This window comes from Somniosus microcephalus, chromosome 3, assembly GCF_052327205.1.
Source record: "Somniosus microcephalus isolate GS21.2 chromosome 3, FLI_Smic_1.0, whole genome shotgun sequence".
NCBI classification, from domain to species: Eukaryota; Metazoa; Chordata; class Chondrichthyes; order Squaliformes; family Somniosidae; genus Somniosus; species Somniosus microcephalus.
In genome coordinates, this window is record NC_140989.1 from 47934271 (window position 1) to 47957998 (window position 23728).

Genomic DNA, 23728 nt, shown 5'->3' on the forward strand with positions numbered 1-23728 from the left:
TAGATCTCCTGTGGCATTGTTCATGGGAGTCTGAAGATGCACCACTTACAATAGAGCTGTTTATGCCACGTAGGGAATATCAGGGCTACTAATTCAATGGCTTAAGTCAAATTCCACTTTCATATAGAATTCTGGAATTTTTACTGGTGCTTCAGAAATTGAATTCTGATAACTGTCCATTATTCTGTGAAAACTCTCTAAATGGATATCCTTCATTTGATACCCTGTTGCCTTTCATTTTTATCCCATGCAATACCATTTTTAAAATTGAGGATACAGAACAAGTAATACAGTGCCTAATGAAACCATTTTTGAAATGTTGTGAAATACCATTTAAAAGAAATGATTTTGCAATCTGCTGTTTCCCTACCTTACACCAGTGACTACACTTCAAAAAGTACTTCATTGGCTGAAATGCTGAGGTCATAAAAGGTGTTATATAAATTAGTTATTTTTTTTCTTTAGAAATTTCAGTCTGAGGGAAAAAAATTACCAAAAATTTTAGATAGCAGTTTGAGCAATCTGTGGGGAAAATATAACACAGAACTACCCTGTGGCCGAATTGGGCAATTATAGGCTGATGATGATGATTCTAAGTCCTAGGCAGGAAACTGGAGGGAGCCAATAACCTTCCTGCCCAGAAGTTTGAGAGAAGTCACAGTCTATTTTAACTGGCCCTCATTTACATCCTGCCAGACAGCAGCCTAAAATTGCAGTGCGTCTAGGCTGCTGGCAAGCACCAAGTCGCATGCGGCTGGTGACTGAGACCTTATCTCTCTAACGGGGGGACTGCGGAGCACAGGGCATTAGAAGGCCAGAGTTTCCATGTGGGCCTGTGACTGACACCCTATTCAGTTGGCTGTTAAAATGCCATTGGGATTCTTTGGATGTCATAGGCAATCTCGGCACCTGCCTGACTGAGGCTAACAAAAGGACTTAGAATGGTGGCTGGTGGGAATCATGCAGGAACAGGGCAGTAAATCATTGCAGTGCTATTTTAACTGCACATCTGCCTCGTGCCCATTGGGTGGGATGGGTTAGAATTGCCCTTTAGCAGTTTCTAAAAAAAATTGACAAGGCTTTATTGCCAGGAAGTGCATGGGATTTTTTTAATAAGATAATTACATATTGCTGTATCATGCTGAATAATCACTGTCCCTTAGTATGTACTGGGAGGGAGAGAGTATTGAACAGTATCAACTTCTGGAACAAACCATAAGCAAATGAGCCAGTTACCCATATTCTGTATTTAATTCCCAGATACATTTTTGTCCAAATAAAAGCAGTTTTTAATTTGAGTATTCAGTTTAGTATAAATCAGAAAATATATCAAACAGCTCTACCAAAACCATCCAGCATCCTTGTCAAAAATATAGTAAAAACACCAGCTATTTAATTTTAATAGAAATTCAACTAGGTTTAGGCATCATTGGCTACTCAACCAATCAGGAAAAATTGGCATGAGCTCAAACATCACATCCATTAATTTTAGCTACAGAGCAGAAAGCAAGCATTCTCTAAATTTAAAGCTCACTTCAGTTTGAATATTACATTTTAAACTTGGGAGGTTCCAAATCACCATCCCGATTCTCCTCATTGCCTGACATCATGATGCTGACCTCATTTTAAAAATATGCGAAGTTTTAAAGCTTTGGACTTTTTTTTAAATAAAAGTTAGTGAACATGTTGACAATTGCAGTGAATTATGGGGGTCTCGGAAATGCAAATCATTGCATTATATAATATGGATTGATGCACAGTTCTGATTGGTTAAAATAACAATTTCCAAAATTCTGCATATAGGACAAGACAGCAATGCACTAAAAGAAAAACAAACCTGTTCCCTCACTCCACATTAATAATGCCCAACAAACTAAAATTAGTTCCCATTTTACTCCTTTATAGCTTAGAGATGTCTGTGGGAAGTGTCTGTTGATTGACCAAAGTCTGGCTTCTTGCAGCAGAGCAACACTTCAGTTTAGGCACAAAGTCAACCACTGTTGAGAAAAAGAAAAACAAATGAATCTTGGGTTACACTCAAAACTCGGGAGACCATATCCCGTTTGGGCCAGGAAAAAAACCCAACAAGCTTGGGATAAGCTGATTGTATAACATGAACTTAGTGTGCTGCCATAGCAAACTGACTTTGTCTCTGATCGAATCCAAAATACTAAATGCACAATAAATTAGAATGTTAACTTTTAGTTGGAGAATGGCCAAAATGCTGATAACATTTTAAAGTAACCGTCAGTGTGGTGAAAGAGGAATGTTTCAAACTATATTTGAATCTTTCCAGGCAGATTTTGGACTGATTGAAATGAAAGTTTACACCAAATTTCTGCTGTCGGCTCACTGGTAATAACACTGGATCGAAACCAGACAAGTGGTGGGAGAGGAAAACTGTATGTATGTCAAATTTAAAAGGGATGAGTACAATTAATGGCGAGTGTCACAATAGGGGCCAAGGCAGACGGGGCAGGGGACCAAGACATAGGAGAATATGAAAGGAAAGGAATTCCAAGGTGCAGGCACGATGCAGCAGTTTTTCTAACTGCTCACCACCACCTTTTTTGAGGGCAATTAGGGATGGGCAATAAATGCTAGCCTTGCTAGTGACACCCACATCCCGTGAACAAAAAAAAGTGCTGTGTGAGGTTGCTGCAAGGATAGTTGTCCTCAGTGCTACTCTGTCGTAGCATCCCCAAAGGTCAGCAATGCCTGCAAGGAGATGAAGCCAAGCTTCAAACCACAACTGACCATTACAGTCACTGCATGTGTCAGTAGTTATAGGTATCGGTATCCATACAGCAGTTCACATAGCTTTGCATCATCTTCTGGCTCAGACCATTCTCCATTGGCAGGTAGATGTATTAAGAAAATGGTTGGTTGAATCCACCCACGATGCCACCAATCAGGCTACACTGGTTCTTAGAAAAACCCAATAACCTTCTTTCATGCATTACATAGAAACATAGGAGCAGGAGTAGGCCCTTCGAGCCTGCTCCGCCATTCAACGAGATCATGGCTGATCATCCAAACCCTAGCACCCGGTCCCTACACCGACAGCCATCCCACCCAAGCCCTATCCCCGTAACCCCACGTATTTAATCCCCCCTAACACTAAGGGTCAATTTTTATCATGGCCAATCAACCTAACCCGCACATCTTTGGACTGTGGGAGGAAACCGGAGCACCCGGAGAAAACCCACGCAAACACGGGGAGAATGTGCAAACTCCACACAGACAGTCACCCGGGTCCCTGGCGCTGTGAGGCAACAGTGCTAACCACTGCCATTGAAAGCAGGAGATACTGTGATTGGGGTACATCAGAGGATATTGGGGTTAGTCAAACATTCACACATCTAAGTCACTCAAATCTGGTCTGTTCCAGCTTCCTTTGGGAAGATGAACCTCTAATCTGCATTATTCATTTACTAAAGTGAGGCATATTCACCTCTCTGCAGATATGGGTGTGCAGTCATTGGTGACTGGATAGAGAGCATTTCAGGCATTCTTGGTTTTCCTCCTCTTCCAGACATGTCAGAGAGGGAGAATCCCATTGGGAAACCTAGTGTTGCCAGTAGGGAGGGTGGGCTGGGGAGAAACCCATTGACCTTTATATTCCTGTGTCATCTCGAATGACCATCTGGATGCTTACTGCCATCTATCAACCCTGCAGACTCACCCTGCCTGCAAGCCTGACACAGCCCAGATGTGTATTAAAATGATGCATCCACTCATTTGAGGCAGACATTACATCAAAATATGTATCAGCGGCAAACCCACTGCATTTCCAGCAGGACGGTTTAGGCAGTACAGCTGAGGAAAATCCCACCGGACATGTTTTTGTTTAAAATGACAAATATACTGTGCATGCAAATTATTCCCAGTTCACACACTGACGTAGAACAGGTGTGAATAAATACATTAAGGCATGACGAGCTCGTGTTTGTATGGCTTCTCTTTCATTTGGCAGCATCAAATACATACCTGAAGTATATCCAGCTCCACCATTCCCTCATCAGCCTGCTCTAATTGTTTGAATATTCCTGAAAAGGCAAGAACATAAATGGGCACATTTCAAAATTGAATCATCTTTCTCGTTTCTTTCACTTAGAGGGTTGGGGATCTTTTGGGATTTTCTGTAAAACAGCCAGGTGTTTCAGTATCTTTTTAGGTAATTCTGCAAAGCATAACTGAAGGCAGCAGCATAACAGGGTGAAATCTTCAAGAAATACATTTGAAGTGTAACCTTTTACCCACATTTGTATGCAAACTGAGTCTGATATTTTTAGTTTAAGAAATTAGACTAGGGTTACACACTTGTGCCAGCTGAACAAGGAAATACTGGGGCTAATAATCTCAAAGGTTGGCATCCAATCTGCTGTATTATTTGACATGGAAGCCCAAGCTTTGCAACGTGCTTGAGGCAGCCAGTGCAATCGGGGCATGCACAAGGTTTGCTGGGCTACACTAGCAGCGCCTGTTTGGAATGGGCGCTGAAGAAGAGACTGCAATTCAAAATTTTTTAGCACCATCGCCCCCATTATCTTATGCCCCCTTAAATTCAAGGCCGCCCACCACTGTAAAATTGCCTAGTATTAGACAAGTAGCCAGTCACTGGTTTCTGGCATCCTAAACCGTAGCCCTGGTATTCCTGGCATGTCACCGGAACACTAGAAAACATAAATGAGATAATCTTGTATTATCGGTGAGGCCAGCTCACTTGTTTGTAGGTACATGCAATGTGTGAACAACACTAGCGGGGGCCATATTATAAGAACATAACATAAGAAATAGGAGCAAGAGTAGGCCAATTGGCCCCTCGAGCCTGCTCCGCCATTCAATAAGATCATGGCTGATCTGATCCTAACCACCAATCTACTATCACAGAACCATCTCCTGAATCTAACAGAATTAGACACACGAAATAGGAGCAGGATCAGGCTACACGGCCCCTGGGCCCGCTCCGCTACCCACAGGACCATGTCCGATCCGAACCTAGACTCATGTCCAAATTCCTGCCCGCTCCCCGTAACCCTCAATTCCCTTTACTTCTATGAAACTCTCTATTTCTGTTTTAAATTTATGTAATGATGTAGCTTCTACAGCTTTTTGGGGCAGCATATTCCATGGACCTACCACCCTCTGAGTGAAGTAGTTCCTCCTCATCTCAGTTTTGAAAGAGCAGCCCCTTATTCTAAGACTATGCCCCCTAGTTCTAGTTTCACCCAGCATCGGGAACATTCTCCCCGCATCCACCCGATCCAACCCCTTCACAATCTTATATGTTTCAATAAGATCGCCTCTCATTCTTCTGAACTCCAATGAGTAGAGTCCCAATCTACTCGACCTCTCCTCGTATATCCATCCCCTCATCCCCAGGATTAACCGAGTGAACCTTCTTTGTACTGACTCGAGAGCAAGTATGTCTTTTCTTAAGTATGGACACCAAAACTGTATGCAGTATTCCAGGTGCGGTCTCACCAATACCTTGTACAACTGAAGCAATACCTCCCTATTTTTATATTCTATCCCCCTAGCAATGAAAGCCAACATTCCATTGGCCTTCTTAATCACTTGCTGCACCTGCATACTAACCTTTTGAGTTTCGTGCACCAGGACCCCCAGATCCCTTTGTACTTCAGTACTTTCCAGTTTCTTGCCATTAAGATAATAACTTGCTCTACGATTTGTCCTGCCAAAGTGCATAACCTCACACTTTCCAGTATTGTATTCCATCTGCCAAATCTCTGCCCACTTACTTAGCCTGTCTATGTCCCCTTGCAGGTTTTTTATGTCCTCCTCACTCACTACTTTCCCTCCCATCTCAGTATCATCTGCAAACTTTGATATGTTACACTCGGTCCCCTCCTCCAAATCGTTAATATAGATTGTAAAGAGTTGGGGACCCAGCACTGACCCCTGCGGAACACCACTAGTTACTGATTGCCAGTCTGAGAACGAACCATTTATCCCAACTCTCTGCCTTCTGTTAGATAGCCAATCCTCCATCCATGCCAGAATATTACCCCCAATCCCGTGATTTTTTATCTTAAGCAATAATCTTTTGTGTGGCACCTTGTCAAATGCCTTTTGGAAGTCTAAATACACTACGTCCACTGGTTCCCCTTTATCCACCCTATATGTTACTTCCTCAAAGAACTCCAGCAAATTTGTCAAACATGACTTCCCCTTCATAAAACCATGCTGACTTTGTCCTATTAAATTATGATTATCCAAATGTCCTGTTACTGTCTCCTTAATAATGGACTCCAAAATTTTACCTACCACAGATGTTAGGCTAACCGGTCTATAGTTTCCAGCCTTCTGTTTACTGCCCTTTTTAAATAAGGGTGTTACATTAGCAGTTTTCCAGTCGGCCGGGACCTTTGCTGAGTCCAGGGAGTTTTGGAAAATTATTACCAATGCATCCACAATCCCTACCGCCACTTCCCTCAAGACCCTAGGATGTAAGCCATCAGGTCCAGGTGATTTATCCGCCTTGAGTCCCATTATTTTACCGAGTACCACTTCCTTAGTGATTTTGATCGTGTTTAGCTCCTTCGCCCCCCCCCCCCCCCCACCCCCCTATAGCCCCCTGTTTGTCCAGTGTTGGGATATTCTTAGTGTCTTCTACTGTAAAGACTGATGTAAAATATTCATTCAGTGTTTTTGCCATCTCCATATTTCCCACCATTAATTTCCCGGTCTCATCCTCTAAGGGACCAACATTTACTTTAGCCACCCTTTTTCTTTTTATATAACTATAAAAACTCTTACTATCTGTTTTTATATTTTTTGCTAATTTACTTTCTTAATCAATCTTTTTGTTATTTTTTGCTGTCTTTTAAAGTTTTCCCAATCCTCTATCCTCCCACTAGATTTGGCTACCTTATATGCCCTTGTTTTTAGTCGAATACTATCCTTAATTTTTTTACTTAGCCACGGATGGCTCTTTTCTTTTACACCCTTTTCTTCTCAGTGGAATATATTTTTTTTGGAAGTTGTAAAATAACTCCTTAAATGTACACCACTGATCATGTATCGTCTTACCCTTTAATCTATTTTCCCAATCCATTCTACTCAATTCCGCTCTCATACCTTCATAGTCTCCTTTATTCAAGCTTAGCACACTTGTTTGAGATCCAACCTTCTCGCCCTCCAATTGAATATGCAATTCAACCATGTTATGGTCACTCATTCCAAGGGGATCCTTTACTAGGACATTTTTAATTAATCCTGTCTCGTTACACAGGACCAGATCTAAGGTTGCGTGCCCCCTGGTCGGTTCAGTTACATGCTGCTCAAGAAACCCATCCCTAATACACTCAATGAACTCATCCTCAAGGCAGCTCTGCCCAATTTGATTTGTCCAATTAATATGAGAGTTAAAATCCCCCATAATTATAGATGTTCCCTTATTACAAGCCTCAACTATTTCCTGATTGATACTCCGTCCAACAGAGTTGCAACTGTTCGGAGGCCTATAGACTACGCCCACTAGTATTTTTTTCCCCTTATTATTCCTTACCTCCACCCAAACTGTTTCATTATCCTGATCTTTTGACCCAATATCATTTCTCTGTATTACAGTGATTCCTTCCTTTATTAACATAGCCACCCCACCTCACATTCCTTCCTGATCGTTAAATAACCTGGTATGTTTAATTCCCAGGCATTGTCACCCTGCAGCCATGTTTCTGTAATGGCCACAAGATCATACCCATATGTAGTTATTTGTGCCATTAACTCGTCTATTTTGTTACGAATGCTACGTGCATTCAGATAGAGAACTTTCAAATATGTTTTGTGACACTTAGTTCCTGCTTTTTCCCTTTTTATTACTTTACCTTTCACTCCATACTATCTGCTCCACTGTGTGATGGAGGCTCCCGTCAAATTGAGATGAGTTTCCGTTGAATACACTGATGGGAGAAGAGCCCAATCCTAGATGCAAATACTGTAAATAGCTGCACAAATCGCACTGAAAGCCAGATGAGGCAGGTAGATGAGTTACCTTGTGTGCCAGGCGTTTGGCAGCCTGATCTCAACCTGGCAGCCTCACTGGGTATGTTACAATCATTAACCATGTATATTAAATTATTTACATTAGCAGATAAAGAAATAGTTAATGTCATTTTTAAATCATTTATTGTAGTTAGTTAATTTCTGGAGACATGAGGAATTAAGGGGTATTGTGACAAGGCAGGTAAGTGGGACTGAGATACGCCAGAACTTTCAACTACGGCAGGGACATAAAACAGATGTTGGCCCGTTTTTTCTGATCCCTACGGGTGTGTACGGGCTTGACACCTGCCCTGGAGAAGGGCCTTTGCGGGTGGAGAGTTCCACTTTCTGCAGAACCTCCGCCCGCAGAAAACACTTAGAAATCTTACGCCTGGTTTTACCAGCATAAGAGTTGAAAAAGTTTAAAAAAAAAAAAAAAATTCACTCATTTATAATTTAAAAATATTTTTAAAAAGGTAAGTTTATTTTTAACCCCGTAAAAAACTTTAATTTTTTGCAAAAAATTACATTTTTGTTTAAAATATTTAATTTGTCATTTTAACTCATTTTTAAAAAGTGATGGGTTTTTAAAAATGCATTTAATGTTTTTAAAAAGTGATGGGTTTTTAAAAATGCATTTAATGTTTTACTGTGTTTTTGGGGTGATCTCCATTCATAATATTTGACAGGTTTCTGTCAATAGTATGAAGGGAGATTCCCTTCTGCTATTGGTTGGCCTGGCCCACGTGATCCCAGGGACGCTTGTGAACTGCATGCGCTTCTGGGATACGTGGGCCCTGCGCATTTTGAGTTTGGAGAGGCCCAGGATCGGAACTATCCGGACCTCGGGCGTCCTCCGGTAAGTTCGTAGATTTTTTCCCCGATAGGAGGCCTCCGCACGCGGGAAGCCTCCTATCGGAAATTACGGGCCAATATATGACGGTGCCCATTCTACATCCCATCTGATTTGCCTTTCCATTGACTTTTTGTGTTTAATGGATTTCAACTATTCCTATAAATTCTCAAGTTCCTAAATTGTTAATTTCTACTGGATAGACCCAACTGGGCCAAATTTCAAGTAGCTGGGGAGGGCCAAATGCCTGCCACAGGGTCGGGATTAGGGCAGAACCTCTGTCCACAGGGTTACCGTCTGGTTTAGATTCTGGCTGGGGAGTAGACCTTCTTGATGTGGCACATCCAGAGAAGAATGAAGGGAACAAGTATAAATTGTTGATGAACCAAGTTTGGGGAATGTCTGGGGGAGTTCCTGGGCTACCCTTTGGAATTCTGTCCAATATGCCATTAAGCCCAGCTGAGAAGGGATTGATTACTTCTCCAACAATGGCCATTAGCATGTTAAAAATGTATCACCTGCTACTCTTCAGCCAGCCCAGGCCTCCATTCCACCCTCTTAGTGTTATGGTACTCGTCTAAGTTTCCTCTTTATTTTGGGAGAAGCCACTCTGATGCTCCCTTACAGGCAAGGGCCACATGCCCCCGTGTATTTAAATGGCCTATTCCCCCATGATTTGGCAGAGGGTATGGGTCCGTCTCCATGAGTGGATGGGAGTTCTATTCTGCTGCACTTTCACCAGTGGAGCGGGGCTCCCAGAATTTTGGTCCCAACGTGCTTACTGAACTTGGGGCTTTAATGTAACAAGACATTTTGAAAAATAACTTACTGAACATGGTTTCCAGACGGATCAAACAGCCAACAAAATTATCAAAGTCAATGAGAAGGTTAGTGTCTGCGTAACGAGTAACAAGGATCTGAGTCAACATACTGTTCAGAGTGAAACCTGGGGAGAAAATCAGAAGTGTGTATATAAATACAACTGCTAATTTTATTGACAACCCATTCTACGTGCGTACCTACTTCTTACCACTGAGTTGGAATAAACGGGTCTTTTTCCGAGTGGCAGGCAGTGACTAGTGGGGTACCACAAGGATCGGTCCTAGGACCCCAGCTATTCACAATATATATTAATGATCTAGACGAGGGAACTAGATGTAATATCTCCAAGTTTGCAGACAACACAAAGCTGGGTGTGCTGTGAGGAGGATGCTGAGAAACTCCAGTATGATTTGGACAGGTTGGGTGATTGGGCAGATGCATGCATGGTAGATGCAGTATAATGTGGATAAATGCGAGGTTATCCACTTTGGTGGCAAAAACAGGAAGGCAGATTATTATCTGAATGGCAATAAGTTGGGAGAAGGGGAAGTGCAACGAGACCTGGGTATCCTTGTGCACCAGTCGCTGAAGGCAAGCATGCAGGTGCAGCAGGCGGTTAAGAAGGCAAATGGTATGTTGGCCTTCGTAGTGAGAGGATTTGAGTACAGGAACAAGGATGTCTTGCTGCAGTTGTACAGGGCCTTGGTGAGACCACACCTTGAGTATTGTGTGCAGTTTTGGTCGCCATATCTGAGGAAGGATGTTCTTGCCATGGAGGGAGTGCAGCGAAGATTCACCAGACTAATACCTGGGATGGCAGGAATGACGTATGAGGAGAGATTGGGTCGATTGGGCTTATACTCGCTGGAGTTTATAAGAATGAGATGGGATCTCATTGAAACTTTTAAAATTCTAATAGGACTAGACAGACTAGATGCAGGAAAGATGTTCCCGATGGCGGGGGAGTCCAGAACCAGGGGTCACAGTCTAAAGATAAGGGGTAGCCATTTAGGACAGAGATGAGGAGGAATTTCTTCACCCAGAGAGTGGTGAACCTGTGGAATTCTCTACCACAGAAGGCAGTTGAGGCCAATTCATTAAATATATTCAAAAAGGAGTTAGATATATTACTTAAGGCTAAAGGGATCAGGGGAGAAGGCAGGGACAGGGTACTGAATTTGGATGATCAGCCATGATCTCATTAAATGGCAGAGCAGGCTCGAGGGGCCGAATGGCCTACTCCTATCTTCTATGTTTCTATGAAATTATGGATGCATTAGAGTTGTTCAGCATGCAGGCACTGTTTGAGCAAGGTTTGGCATTGACTATGATGAGGTGGTATGAATGGGAACTATAAGAGTTAATCTGCAGAAAAAAGGTTTGGAGATGATGGTATTTGTGGAGAAAGTACATGTGGCTGTAGAGGGTAGCCTTGATCTCCCAGGGTGAAAGAGTACAGGCATGGTGGACTGACTTTAAACAGAGATTTTAATTAGGTAAGGGTATTAAGAGATATTGAACCAAGGCAGGTAAATGCAATTAAGATGCAGACCAACCATGATCTAATTGAATGGCATAACAGGCTCAAGAGACTGAATGGCCTACTCCTGTTATGTTTTTCCTCCAAGAAACAAACATCCAAGGGTATTCCCAATGGGAAACCTATTTTGCACATTTTAAAATGGGGGGGGAGAAACAAAGTTTCAGCACCAGGGAGTAATAGTGAAGTGTCTCCAAAAAAAAGCTCCAAATGAGATCAGCTTTCTATGAATCCTTTTACAGTAGCAGCTGAGCACTTTAAATTAACTTTGCCTTTTCCTCTGCAAAGTTGAATGCCCATTTTAGATGTGTAATTGATTCTTAGCTTTAAATGAGGCAATAAGGATGGAAAATGGGATACATGATAGCATTACCACCTCATTTAAATAAGCTCCCCGCCCACCCCCCACTGCCACTTGAGGGTGGGCGCTTCTGTTGCTGGCCAAATTATTATGGCAGACCATTGAGTAGGGATCCAGTGTACCAGATCCCTGCCTAAATTCTGCTCCTGCCCTGCTCGAATGTGACCAGAAAATTGGGCAGCAAAAGAAAAATGTAGGCTAGGACTAGAATCGTTACAGTGCAGTAGGAGGTCATTCGGCCCGTCGAGCCCGTGCCGCTCTCCGCAAGAGCACTTCACTCGTCCCACTCCCCCGCCCTTTCTCCGTAGCCCTGCAAAAATTTTTCTTTCAGGTAGTTATCCAATTCCCTTTTGAAAGCCACGATTGAATCTGCCTCCACCAGCCCTTCAGGCAGTGCATTCCAGATCATAACCACTCTCTGTGTAAAAAAGTTTTTCCTCATGTCGCCTTTGGATCTTCTGCCACTCACCTTAAAACTCTGTCCTCTGGTTCTCAACCCTTCCGCCAATGGGAACAGTGTCTCGTGCTCTACTCTGTCTGGACCCCTCATGATTTTGAACACCTCTTATCAAATCTCCCCTCAATCTTCTCTGCTCTGAGGAGAACAACCCCAGTCTATCCATGTAACTGAAGTTCCTCATCCCTGGAACCATTCTTCTAAATCTTTTCTGCACCCACTCTAAAGCCTTCACATCCTTCCTAAAGTGTGATGCCCAGAATTGGACACAATACTCCAGTTGTGGCTGGACCAGTGTTTTCTAAAGGTTCATCATAATTTCCTTGCTTTTGTACTCAATGCCTCTATTTATAAAGCCCAGGATCCCGTACGCTTTTTTAACCGCTTTCTCAACCTGTCCTGCCACCTTCAAAGATTGGTGTACATATACCCTCAGGTCTCTCTGTTCCTGCACCCCCTTTAGAATTGTACCCTTTAGTTTATATTGCCTCTCCTCGTTCTTCCTATCAAAATGTATCACTTCGCACTTCTCTGCGTTAAACTTCATCTGCCACATGTCCGCCCATTTCACCAGCCTCTCTGTGTCTTGAAGTCTATCCCTATCCTCCTCACTGTTCACTATACCTACAAATTTTGTGTCAGCCGCAAATTTTGAAATTGTGCCCTGTACACCTAAACCCAAATCATTAATATATATCAAGAAAAGCAGTGGCCCTTGTACCGACCCCTGGGGAACACCACTGTATACCTTCCTCCAGTCCGAAAAACAACCGGTCACCACTACTCTCTGTTTCCCGTCACTTAGCCAATTTCGTATCCATGCTGCCACTGTCCCTTTTATTCCATGGAAAGCCTGAAGGAGATGGTGATAAAGCAGGTTGATGAGACAAGAAGGAAGGTCTTGTTGGGCCTAAAACCGTTTTTTGTTTATAAGAACTCAAGAATTTTTAGGTCAGCTAAGTATACACTGAACATATTATACCCTAGAAATCAATAACTAACTCTCCAAATGCAGCTCAGTGAAGTATGGATGGCTGGTTTCAAACATTACCTGCTTCTTCAAGTGCTGTTCGCATTTCATGTGAACTCATGGCACCAGAATGATCAGCATCCATCTTCTTGAAGATTTTCTAAATGGAGGAAAAGAAAATGATTTAAGCTTTTCTAATCTTATTTTAACTTGTATCAAAGTTTTAGAATGAAAAAAACTCTCTAAAGCAGAAGGGACATCAAAGAGTAACAGATAAAACTGTGGTCACAGAGATGCACCAGGCTGGATAGGCCAGTCAGGTGGAAGCCAGAATTCATGAGCAGCGCCATATAACTTTTATAAAACAGTGCTTTCTCACAATTTCCACTTTTTTCTAATATTAAAAATTTACTTTCAATTGGGAAAAAAAGTACTCTCTCCCATGAATGTCACGTGCTCTACACACTCCTTTCAGTCATGATCGCATTGAATGGCGGAGCAGGCTCGAGGGGCCGAATGGCGTACTCCTGCTCCTATCTTTCTATGTTTCTATTGCAGGCTCACTTGTTCTATGGACTTCTTTAAATGTGTCATTCCAAGCTGCCACCAGGGGGTGTACAGATCACACTTAAAAAGATTTAACTGTGTGCTGTAGGCTTGAGGTTGATTTTCATATATAACTTTAACCAGATGGGTAGTAGGTGGATATACAGCCTGCTATCCTGATGGAATCAATGTGGTGTCTTGGTTGGGCCTCATTTAAATTAATCTGGCAAGGAGTCTGTGCGAAACACACTTCTTAAAGGCAGCTTGCCGATCTAGGAGCAGGAAATCTGGTAGGGAGGCTGACTTTGATCAGGAAACAAGGTTATTGTAAAAAGTTTTTACTTACCAGCATTTTCTGTATCTTGTTCCAAAATACCCTGAATTCCACTAGTCCAATTTTTCCAGATCCATCCTTCTGTTTTACAATTCTCATTCAGGAAAACTACTTGGAAATATGTCCAGTTATAGAAATATCAAATTCTATTGAAACCTGCCTTTTGTGTAAATCTTTAGAACCAATCTTAATTTGGGATGGATTGCTCATCTGCCAAGACCTTATCAGGGTTGGGGGTTGGGACCAGCTTGCGGCTGGGCCATTTGGAAATGAGGGAGACATGGTGGTCCAAACACGTTGATTCACCAGCACATGACAATGATAGGACATGGTTCACAATCTCTACCGGCCTATCTGGGAGAGGCAGCAAGTGAAGAGAAGGCACTTCTCCATGGTGAGGCAAAAAGACTGAAGGCAACTCATTGCAGCTTTTAAGCACCATCTGATTAGAGACTGACAATAGCAGAAGCCTGGATACAGATCATCTGATTGACAAGAGGATATTAATAAAGTTGACAGAGTTTTTTTAAATAACTGAAAGGTTTCATATCTGAGGACAAAAAATTAAACTTCCCTCTTACCCAGATGAAATCAAAATCTGGGTGAAGAAACAGGTGTAGTCATTAAAAGGATACATCCATTAGACTGATTACATTTCGACAGGTCTCCAAAGTAAAACCATCAGTTTTAATGTCGTCACCTGAAAATGAAACAGCACATATTATTATGGAATGGGGTCATGAGAATATACAAAAAGTTAATATTTATACAACAATATTATTGAGGCAACCAACTATTCTGTCGAGGAGGCTTCAGAGGCCCATCCTTTCTTTCAATTTAATGAAGTTTCCAATCAAGATTTGGAGTAATATTTGTGCTTCTATGCACTACATCAAACCTAGAGGCCTTAGGTGCTACCTGACTCTGGTTTCTTTCATGGTGATTTTTCCACATAGTAGAGGGAGTTGAAACCCAGGGCATACCTGGTGCACTTCTACCTTTAAAAGAAAATTCTGTTATGGACTCGATAATCACTTGTGTGTTCTGGGATTTAGAACGCTAGCTCAATTGCACTCGTCCAAATAAATCTAAGCAGAATCAGGGAAAAAGTAGTTTGGATGTGTCTGTATCTGCAGGAAACTCAGTTTTCTTTCAATTCAGCCAAAAAGGAGGGTAAATTTCCTGGCTTCATTTAGCTGGTCCACCTGGTGTAACTTTGCAATGTCAAAATACCTCTGCCTTCTACAAGTACTGATCAGACACGAATCCTGGCAGTTTTCCCCCCTGCCCAACCTAGAGGCATCATGGCCATATGTAGCACCCGATTACCATCCCAGCTGAGATCAGCTAACTAAACACAGACTAAGGATTGAACCAAGCATCCTTATTCTGCATGGTCCACCAACTAAGCCGCAGGTGAATCAAGGTTAGCACTCTATTCCACGGCATCATCATGGGAAGCTCATTCAAAAAAGGACCTGGTTTTCTTCTTTTATCCATGTGAAAATGCTCGCATGCAGTTAACAATAACTCCAATTCGAGCACCAGTACAGTCACTGGTGTGAACCTATAAAATGGATTCCTTTACTTACGGTTGGACACAATTCTGTTCAGTATTCTTTGCAGTTCAAAAGCCGAAATCTCTGAATCCTGAATTTGAAAGAGCAAAGAAAAAACTCAAAGTTCAAATAGCGGCCATGTCCTTTCCAGAAAATCAGCCCAAATCCAAACAAGTCAGGAGATGCCAAGATCAACCTTTTGTCTCAAAGTGGAAGGAAAATATTTGGGGTGCACTTCTCCCTGTTTTTTCAACTAATTATCCAATTCACTTTTAAATGATGTTATGATCTCTGCCTCAATAGCCACTTGTTTCGTGTTCTAATATACACCTTCTGTATAAAAACATTATTTTAATATGTCCCTTTGTTCTTCCAGTGATAATCCTTAATCTGTCATCTTGTTACCAATTTGTTAACTAGTGGAAAGTTGGCCAGATCAGAGATAATGTAATTACCCTATTATTTCTACTTTCTTGAACAGAGGTGTAACATTTGCCATCCTCCAGTCCTTTGGCACAGTTCCTATTTCTGAATACTTTTGAGGAATCATGGTTAGTGCCTATGCCATCTCTTCTACAACATCCTTCAGCTTTCTGGGATGCATACCATCTGAGTCTGGTGGCTTTTCAATACCTAATCCCATTAACTGTTTTAATACAGTTTTCGTTATGTATCTGTAATCATGGCTCTTTGACAACCTCCTCAGGTGCTCCTACAGTCCTATTCCGCCATTGTAAAAGCTGATGTGAAATACTTAAGCATTTCTGCTATTCTCTTACTTTGAAGTGCAAGATGCCCTCCTTTATCGCTCAGTGGTCATTCTCCATCTTTGACTATCCTATAGCCCTTGCTATTTCCATTTATGTTGAAATGCTCTTGCTCTCTTTCTATACCTTTTGCAATATGACTTTTTAAAATCATAATTTTTCACTAACCTCTCTATTTATACATGAAACTCCTGCCTTTGGCATACCCCTTTACTTCTCGTTGGAATGCATTTAACTGTACTTTATTTCCTATATGAATTATCTCCTAGTGATGGTCTGCTGTTTAATCTGCTATTTTTCCTAACAATTAGGGCTAGGTGCCCTTTCATGCCTTTGAAATTAGTTCATTTTCAGTCCAACACCTTTATGTTTATTTAATTTTAACGTAAACCTCATTAGGTTATGGATTACTAGATCTCAAGTGTCCTCCTAGGCTAGAGATGACCTATTTATCCTGTTTCATTATTCAGAACTGCTCTGCATCTTTACTACATGTGTACACCATACCGATTAAGGAAATATTCCTGGCTGCATTTTAAGAATCCCAGCCCATGTTTATCTCAATCTACTTTACAATAGGTAAAATTAAAATAATTATAGAATACTCTTCTAATGACATGCACGAGATTAAAGTTGGAAAAGACAAATGGAACAACCCTAGTAGTGAATGTAAATTTCTCACCTCCCCTGCTAAATGATCAAACAAATTCTCGAAGCTGGCGCTAATGTCTTCTTCATCAACCTTTAGGATTTTTTCCATAGAAGAAAAGAATTGAGTGCACATATAGCCATACATAGCCAGAAAAGAGAAATTAACCACAGTACTATATAGTATTGTATATCTGGGAATCAGACTCATCTACAATATAGCAGCTTACATACCATTAATATAGTGTCTTATACAAAGTTAAAAGCAAGAAGCCACACAACACCAGGTTATAGTCCAACAGCTTTATTTGAAATCACAAGCTTTCGGAGCGCTGCTCCTTCTTCAGGTGAAGTGGAGAAATGCATAAAGACACAGCTTATATAGTCAGAGAATCATGTCAGATGTTTACAGGTAACCTTTCCAACTGCCATTTATCACACCTCGGCAGAGAGATAATCACAGCAGTCAAAGGTGTGAATGGTGTCCAAACAGGTCAGTCAGGGAAACATTACATCAAAGAACAATGAGGTGGGGTCACAAGGGGTCAAATATTGCAGATGCTGGGGTCTGTGTGAAAAACAAAAAAAGACAAAAAACATTTTTTTTGGCTGGAAATCACAGCAGGTCCGGCCGCATCTGTGTAGAGAGAACAAGCCAATGTCGACTCGAGTCTGGATGACCCTGCATCAGGTGGGCTTACATGTAGCGTGACATGAACCCAAGATCTCGGTTGAGGCCGTCCTCATGAGTGCGGAACTTGGCTATCAGTTTCTGCTCGACGATTTTGCGTTGTCGTGTGTCTCGAAGGCCACCTTGGAGAATGCTTACCCGAAGATCGGAGGCTGAATGTCCTTGACTGCTGAAGTGTTCCCCGACTGGGAGGGAACACTCCTGCCTGGTGATTGTTGCGCGGTGTCCGTTCATCCGTTGTCGCAGTGTCTGCATGGTCTCACCGATGTACCATGCTCCGGGGCATCCTTTCCTGCAACGTATGAGGTAGACAACGTTGGCCGAGTCACATGAGTATGTACCATGTACCTGGTGGATGGTGTCCTCACGTGTGATGATGGTATCTGTGTTGATGATCTGGCATGTCTTGCAGAGGTTGCTGTGGCAGGGTTGTGTGGTGTCGTGGTCGCTGTTCTCCTGAAAGCTGGGTAATTTGCTGCGAACGATGGTCTGTTTGAGGTTAGGCGGCTGTTTGAAAGCGAGTAGTGGAGGCGTGGGGATGGCCTTAGCGAGGTGTTCGTCATCATCGATGACATGTTGAAGGCTGCGAAGAACATGGCGTAGTTTCTCCGCTCCGGGGAAGTACTGGACGACGAAGGGTACTCTGTTGGTTGTGTCCCGTGTTTGTCTTCTGAGGAGGTCTATGCGATTTTTCGCTGTGGCCCGTCGGAACTGTCGATCGACGAGTCGAGCATCATATCCCATTCTTACAAGGGCGTCTTTCAGTGTCTGTAGGTGTCCATCGCGTTCCTCCTCGTCTGAGCAGATCCTGTGTATTCGCAGGGCTTGTCCATAGGGGATGGCTTCTTTAACGTGGTTAGGGTGGAAGCTGGAGAAGTGAAGCATCGTGAGGTTGTCCGTGGGCTTGCGGTAGAGTGAAGTGCTGAGGTGTCCGTCTTTGATGGAGATTCGTGTGTCCAGGAATGAGACCGATTCTGAGGAGTAGTCCATGGTGAGTTTGATGGTGGGATGGAACTTGTTGATGTTATCGTGTAGTCTTTTCAGTGATTCTTCGCCGTGGGTCCATAGGAAGAAAATGTCGTCGATGTATCTGGTGTATAGCGTTGGTTGGAGATCCTGTGCAGCGAAGAAGTCTTGCTCGAACTTGTGCATGAAGATGTTTGCGTATTGGGGTGCGAATTTGGTCCCCATGGCTGTTCCGTGTGTTTGGGTAAAGAACTGGTTGTCGAAGGTGAAGACATTGTGGTCAAGGATGAAGCGGATGAGTTGTAGGATGGCGTCTGGAGATTGGCTGTTGTTGGTGCCATGTTCTTCGCAGCCTTCAACATGTCATCGATGATGACGAACACCTCGCTAAGGCCATCCCCACGCCTCCACTACTCGCTTTCAAACAGCCGCCTAACCTCAAACAGACCATCGTTCGCAGCAAATTACCCAGCTTTCAGGAGAACAGCGACCACGACACCACACAACCCTGCCACAGCAACCTCTGCAAGACATGCCAGATCATCAACACAGATACCATCATCACACGTGAGGACACCATCCACCAGGTACATGGTACATACTCATGTGACTCGGCCAACGTTGTCTACCTCATACGTTGCAGGAAAGGATGCCCCGGAGCATGGTACATCGGTGAGACCATGCAGACACTGCGACAACGGATGAACGGACACCGCGCAACAATCACCAGGCAGGAGTGTTCCCTCCCAGTCGGGGAACACTTCAGCAGTCAAGGACATTCAGCCTCCGATCTTCGGGTAAGCATTCTCCAAGGTGGCCTTCGAGACACACGACAACGCAAAATCGTCGAGCAGAAACTGATAGCCAAGTTCCGCACTCATGAGGACGGCCTCAACCGAGATCTTGGGTTCATGTCACGCTACATGTAAGCCCACCTGATGCAGGGTCATCCAGACTCGAGTCGACATTGGCTTGTTCTCTCTACACAGATGCGGCCGGACCTGCTGTGATTTCCAGCCAAAAAAAATGTTTTTTGTCTTTTTTTGTTTTTCACACAGACCCCAGCATCTGCAATATTTGACCCCTTGTGACCCCACCTCATTGTTCTTTGATGTAATGTTTCCCTGACTGACCTGTTTGGACACCATTCACACCTTTGACTGCTGTGATTATCTCTCTGCCGAGGTGTGATAAATGGCAGTTGGAAAGGTTACCTGTAAACATCTGACATGATTCTCTGACTATATAAGCTGTGTCTTTATGCATTTCTCCACTTCACCTGAAGAAGGAGCAGCGCTCCGAAAGCTTGTGATTTCAAATAAAGCTGTTGGACTATAACCTGGTGTTGTGTGGCTTCTTACATTTGTCCACCCCAGTCCAACTCCGGCATCTCCACACCAAAGTTAAAAGCATAACATAAAAGTAGTATGAAATATCTGGATATTCTTCTTTAGAGGACAAAGATATGTCTAATATACTAGCACCATCCTGCCTGAAATCTAGGGGGCCAGTGGAGGGTCTCAGTCCCATTTATTGGAGTCATTATTTCACAAGGACAGCCTGCAAGTCCACCAACTTTGTTGGGTCATTTTCAAGGATTACTAAGCCTTGGCAGATGGAGTGAAGATCCTCACCCTGAATACCTCCCAAGGCCGGTTCCACTGAGAGCTCCTATTAGTTTTCAAAAGAAGCACAAAACAATGAACTAGTCCATTACTCATCAACCTTTTATTGAGGACCACAATCCCAAACAGTGGCGCAACTTAGGAACTGTTCCCATGTGCTGTACCACAAAGTAATGAGATACGGGTCTGTGCCCATAACTCCTCACATGCCCAGGGTATCACAGTTGATGATGTGAAGACACATGAAAATCTAGAGAGAATGGCCATTTAGCCCATCAAATCCAGAGTCCATGCATGATTATTCTTTTGTGGACTTCCCTCCCACACCACACATCCTTCATAAATTTCAATGGCATCCAACAAATAAGCACTGGGTGCAGCAGGCATGAGAGTGAATTGTCAATGTGGTGTCTCATATCTACTATACACAACAGATACTTATGGCTGAGGAAGGTAATTTGGTCCATCTTAGTTTATCCATCCAGAATGACCCTGAAGGACACCGCCCCCCCCCCCACCACCCCCGGCACCATCCAATTGGTTCTTAAAGTTATTCCAGGGTTTTCGCCTCCACTACTCTATCCATATGTTCATCACTCTGTGTTAAGAACTTCTTAGGGTCCTTAATTTCTCTTTTATTTGTTTGAACTGGTAACCTCTGCACTACTCCTGTAATTTAATTTAAAATTATTTTTCAGATTTTACCTTTTTTGTTCTGTTTATATTCATATATACACACCGCTATAAAATTGCTTCTCTGGCCCCTCCTTTCAAGTCTAAAAAGTTCAAGTTTCTTTGGTCTTTCCTCATAGCTCGGGACTCTGGATTAGGAATCAGCCTTGTGGCTCTTCTCTGCACTGCCTCCCATGCTTGAATGTCTCCAGTGAGCAGAAGTGGACATAGTACTCAAGCTGCAGTCTGACTGGAGAAAAATACAGTTTGATCATGACTTTCTATGTGGTTGAATTCTTCTCTTCAGGGAGGAGTTACACCCAGCCCTCCAATTCTGCTCCAACCCCAACCCAGTCATCTGATATACCTGGTGGGATTCCCACTGCCAAGAGGGGAATCAGCCAGTGCTCAGCCATGAAATTCAGGCAGTCCTGTAGCCTGTGAAGAGGCGGCCGGGCATTTAAAGAGGCAGAACAGCGCTAAAGATTGGGAAATCGGCAGCCTTGTAGGCCTCTGCATTTAAGTGGGTGCCAGGTTGGAGGGAGAGGAGGCCGCTGAAAGTCCTCATGGCCGTTCCAGCGCTTCATATTTTGGTTCTGTCTTCACAAAGGAGGACACAAATAACCTCCCAGAGATGTCAGGGAACATAGGGTCTGATGAAAGGGTGGAACTGAAAGAAATCAGTATTTGTAGGGAAATTGACGGGATTGAAGGCCGATAAATCCCCAGGGCCTGATAATCTACATCCTAGGGTACTTAAGGAAGTGGCCCTAGAAATAGTAGATGCATTGCTGATCATCTTCCAACATTCAATGGAATCTGGAACAGTTCCCATGGATTGGAGGGTAGCTTATGTTACCCCACTATTTAAAAAAGGTGGTAGAGAGAAAACAGGGAATTACAGTAAGCCTGACATCGGTAGTGGGGAAAATGCTAGAGTCCATTATAAAAGATGTAATAGCAGAGCACTTGGAAAACAGTGACAGGATCGGACAAAGTCAACATGGATTTACAAAAGGTAAATCGTGCTTGACTAATCTACTGGAATTTTTTGAGGATGTAACTGGTAAAATAGATAAGGGAGAACCAGTGGATGTGGTGTATTTGGACTTTCAGAAGGCTTTCGATAAGGTCCCGCATAAGAGATTAGCGTGTAAAGTTAAGGCACATGGGATTGGGGGCAAGGTATTGACTTGGATAGAGAACTGGTTGGCAGACAGAAAGCAAAGATTTGGAGTAAACGGGTCTTTTTCCGAGTGGCAGGCAGTGACTAGTGGGGTACCGCAGGGATCGGTCCTTGGACCCCCAGCTATTCACAATATATATTAATGATCTAGACAAGGGAACTAGATGTAATATCTCCAAGTTTGCAGACGAATCAAAGCTGGGTGGGCGTGTGTGCTGTGAGGAGGATGCCGAGAAACTCCAGGATGATTTGGACAGGTTGGGTGATTGGGCAGAAGCATGGCAGATGCAATATAATGTGGATAAATGTGAGGTTATCCACTCTGGTGTCAAAAACAGGAAGGCAGATTATTATCTGAACGGCAATAGATTGGGAGAAGGGGAAGTGCAACGAGATCTGGGTGTCCTTGTGCACCAGTCGCTGAAGGTAAGCATGCAGGTGCAGCAGGCGGTTAAGAAGGCAAATGGTATGTTGGCCTTTGTAGCGAGAGGGTTTGAGTACATCTGGAGTATTGTGTGCAGTTTTGGTCGCCTTATCTGAGGAAGGATGTTCTTGCCATGGAAGGAGTTCAGCGAAGATTCACCAGGCTGATACCTGGGATGGCAGGAATGACGTATGAGGAGAGATTGGGTCGATTGGGCTTATACTCGCTGGAGTTTAGAAGAATGAGAGGGGATCTCATTGAAACTTATAAAATTCTGACAGGACTGGACAGACTAGATGCAGGAAGGATGTTCCCGATGGTCGGGGAGTCTAGAACCAGGGGTCACAGTCTAAGGATAAGGGGTAAGCCATTTAGGACAGAAATGAGGAATTTCTTCACCCAGAGAGTGGTGAACCTGTGGAATTCTCTACCACAGAAGGCAGTAGAGGCCAATTCATTAAATATATTCAAGAAGGAGTTGGATATATTTCTTAAGGCTAAAGGGATCAAGGGGTATGGGGAGAAAGCAGGGACAGGGTACTGAATTTGGATGATCAGCCATGATCGCATTGAATGGCGGAGCAGGCTCAAGGGGCCGAATGGCGTACTCCTGCTCCTATCTTCTATGTTTCTATGTTTCCTGGGGAAAGTTGGGACATGGGGATGGTGACACTTAACCTTTATGATAAAGAAGGACAAGCAAAACGAGCAGTTAGTGTACCTCAAAGAACAAACAGAGAGAGAATTAGTCGTATACCTCCTCATCTTCCAGTTTTGCATCAACGGCAACATCCATCACTCTGTAATAGGAAAATACAGAGTGAAACTTTCAGATGTGTTCCATATATCCAAAGCACATTTCAATTAAATATCTAGAAGCACATCAGTAATAATAACAAATTATAATACAAAACTACCAACTAATCCTTTCTAGGTTCAGTGATTGTTCTCGTTTCTTCCAACTTTCTCCTCATTTCCTCCTTATTCTGAAGTTAGGTGCACTGGGATATGGTTCCAAAGGCACGAGCAGCGCTCCAGTACTTTGCTCAAACAGCTGTTCTCACATGGCTGCCTAGACAGCAACTGCCTGCAAGCTATTTGACTATGTCAGCCATGGCTCAGTTGGTAGCACTCTTGTCTTTTTTGAGTCAGAAGGTTTGTGGGTTCAAGTCCCACTTCAGAGACTTGAGCACAAAAATCTAGGCTGACACTCCACTCCAGTGCCGTGCTGAGGGAGTGCTGCACTGTCAGAGGTGCCACCTTTCAGATGAGACGTTAAACCGAGGCCCCGTCTGCT

General features: G+C 43.1%; 1 protein-coding gene across 1 annotated transcript; it reads right to left on the bottom strand.

Annotated features, from left to right (window-relative positions):
- Window positions 1-1229: 1229 nt before the first annotated feature.
- Window positions 1230-23215, bottom strand: LOC147121026 (calpain-1 catalytic subunit-like). Its single transcript, XM_085980330.1, has 9 exons — window positions 23153-23215; window positions 16902-16961; window positions 15486-15543; window positions 14529-14593; window positions 13906-13974; window positions 13095-13173; window positions 9693-9809; window positions 3991-4049; window positions 1230-1997 (listed from the first exon to the last, which is right to left on the bottom strand). Exons 4-9 carry the CDS (start codon window positions 14532-14534, stop codon window positions 1974-1976), a joined length of 354 nt encoding a protein of 117 aa, XP_085836456.1. The 5' UTR covers window positions 14535-14593; window positions 15486-15543; window positions 16902-16961; window positions 23153-23215; the 3' UTR covers window positions 1230-1973.
- Window positions 23216-23728: the final 513 nt, after the last annotated feature.

Coding starts and splice junctions, on each gene's coding strand:
- LOC147121026 (XM_085980330.1), bottom strand. Junction 9,810..13,094: donor AACAGCACTTGAAGAAGCAG/GTAATGTTTGAA, acceptor TTTTCTCCCCAG/GTTTCACTCTGAACAGTATG. Junction 4,050..9,692: donor CCGTCTGGAAACCATGTTCA/GTAAGTTATTTT, acceptor TTGCCTTTTCAG/GAATATTCAAACAATTAGAG.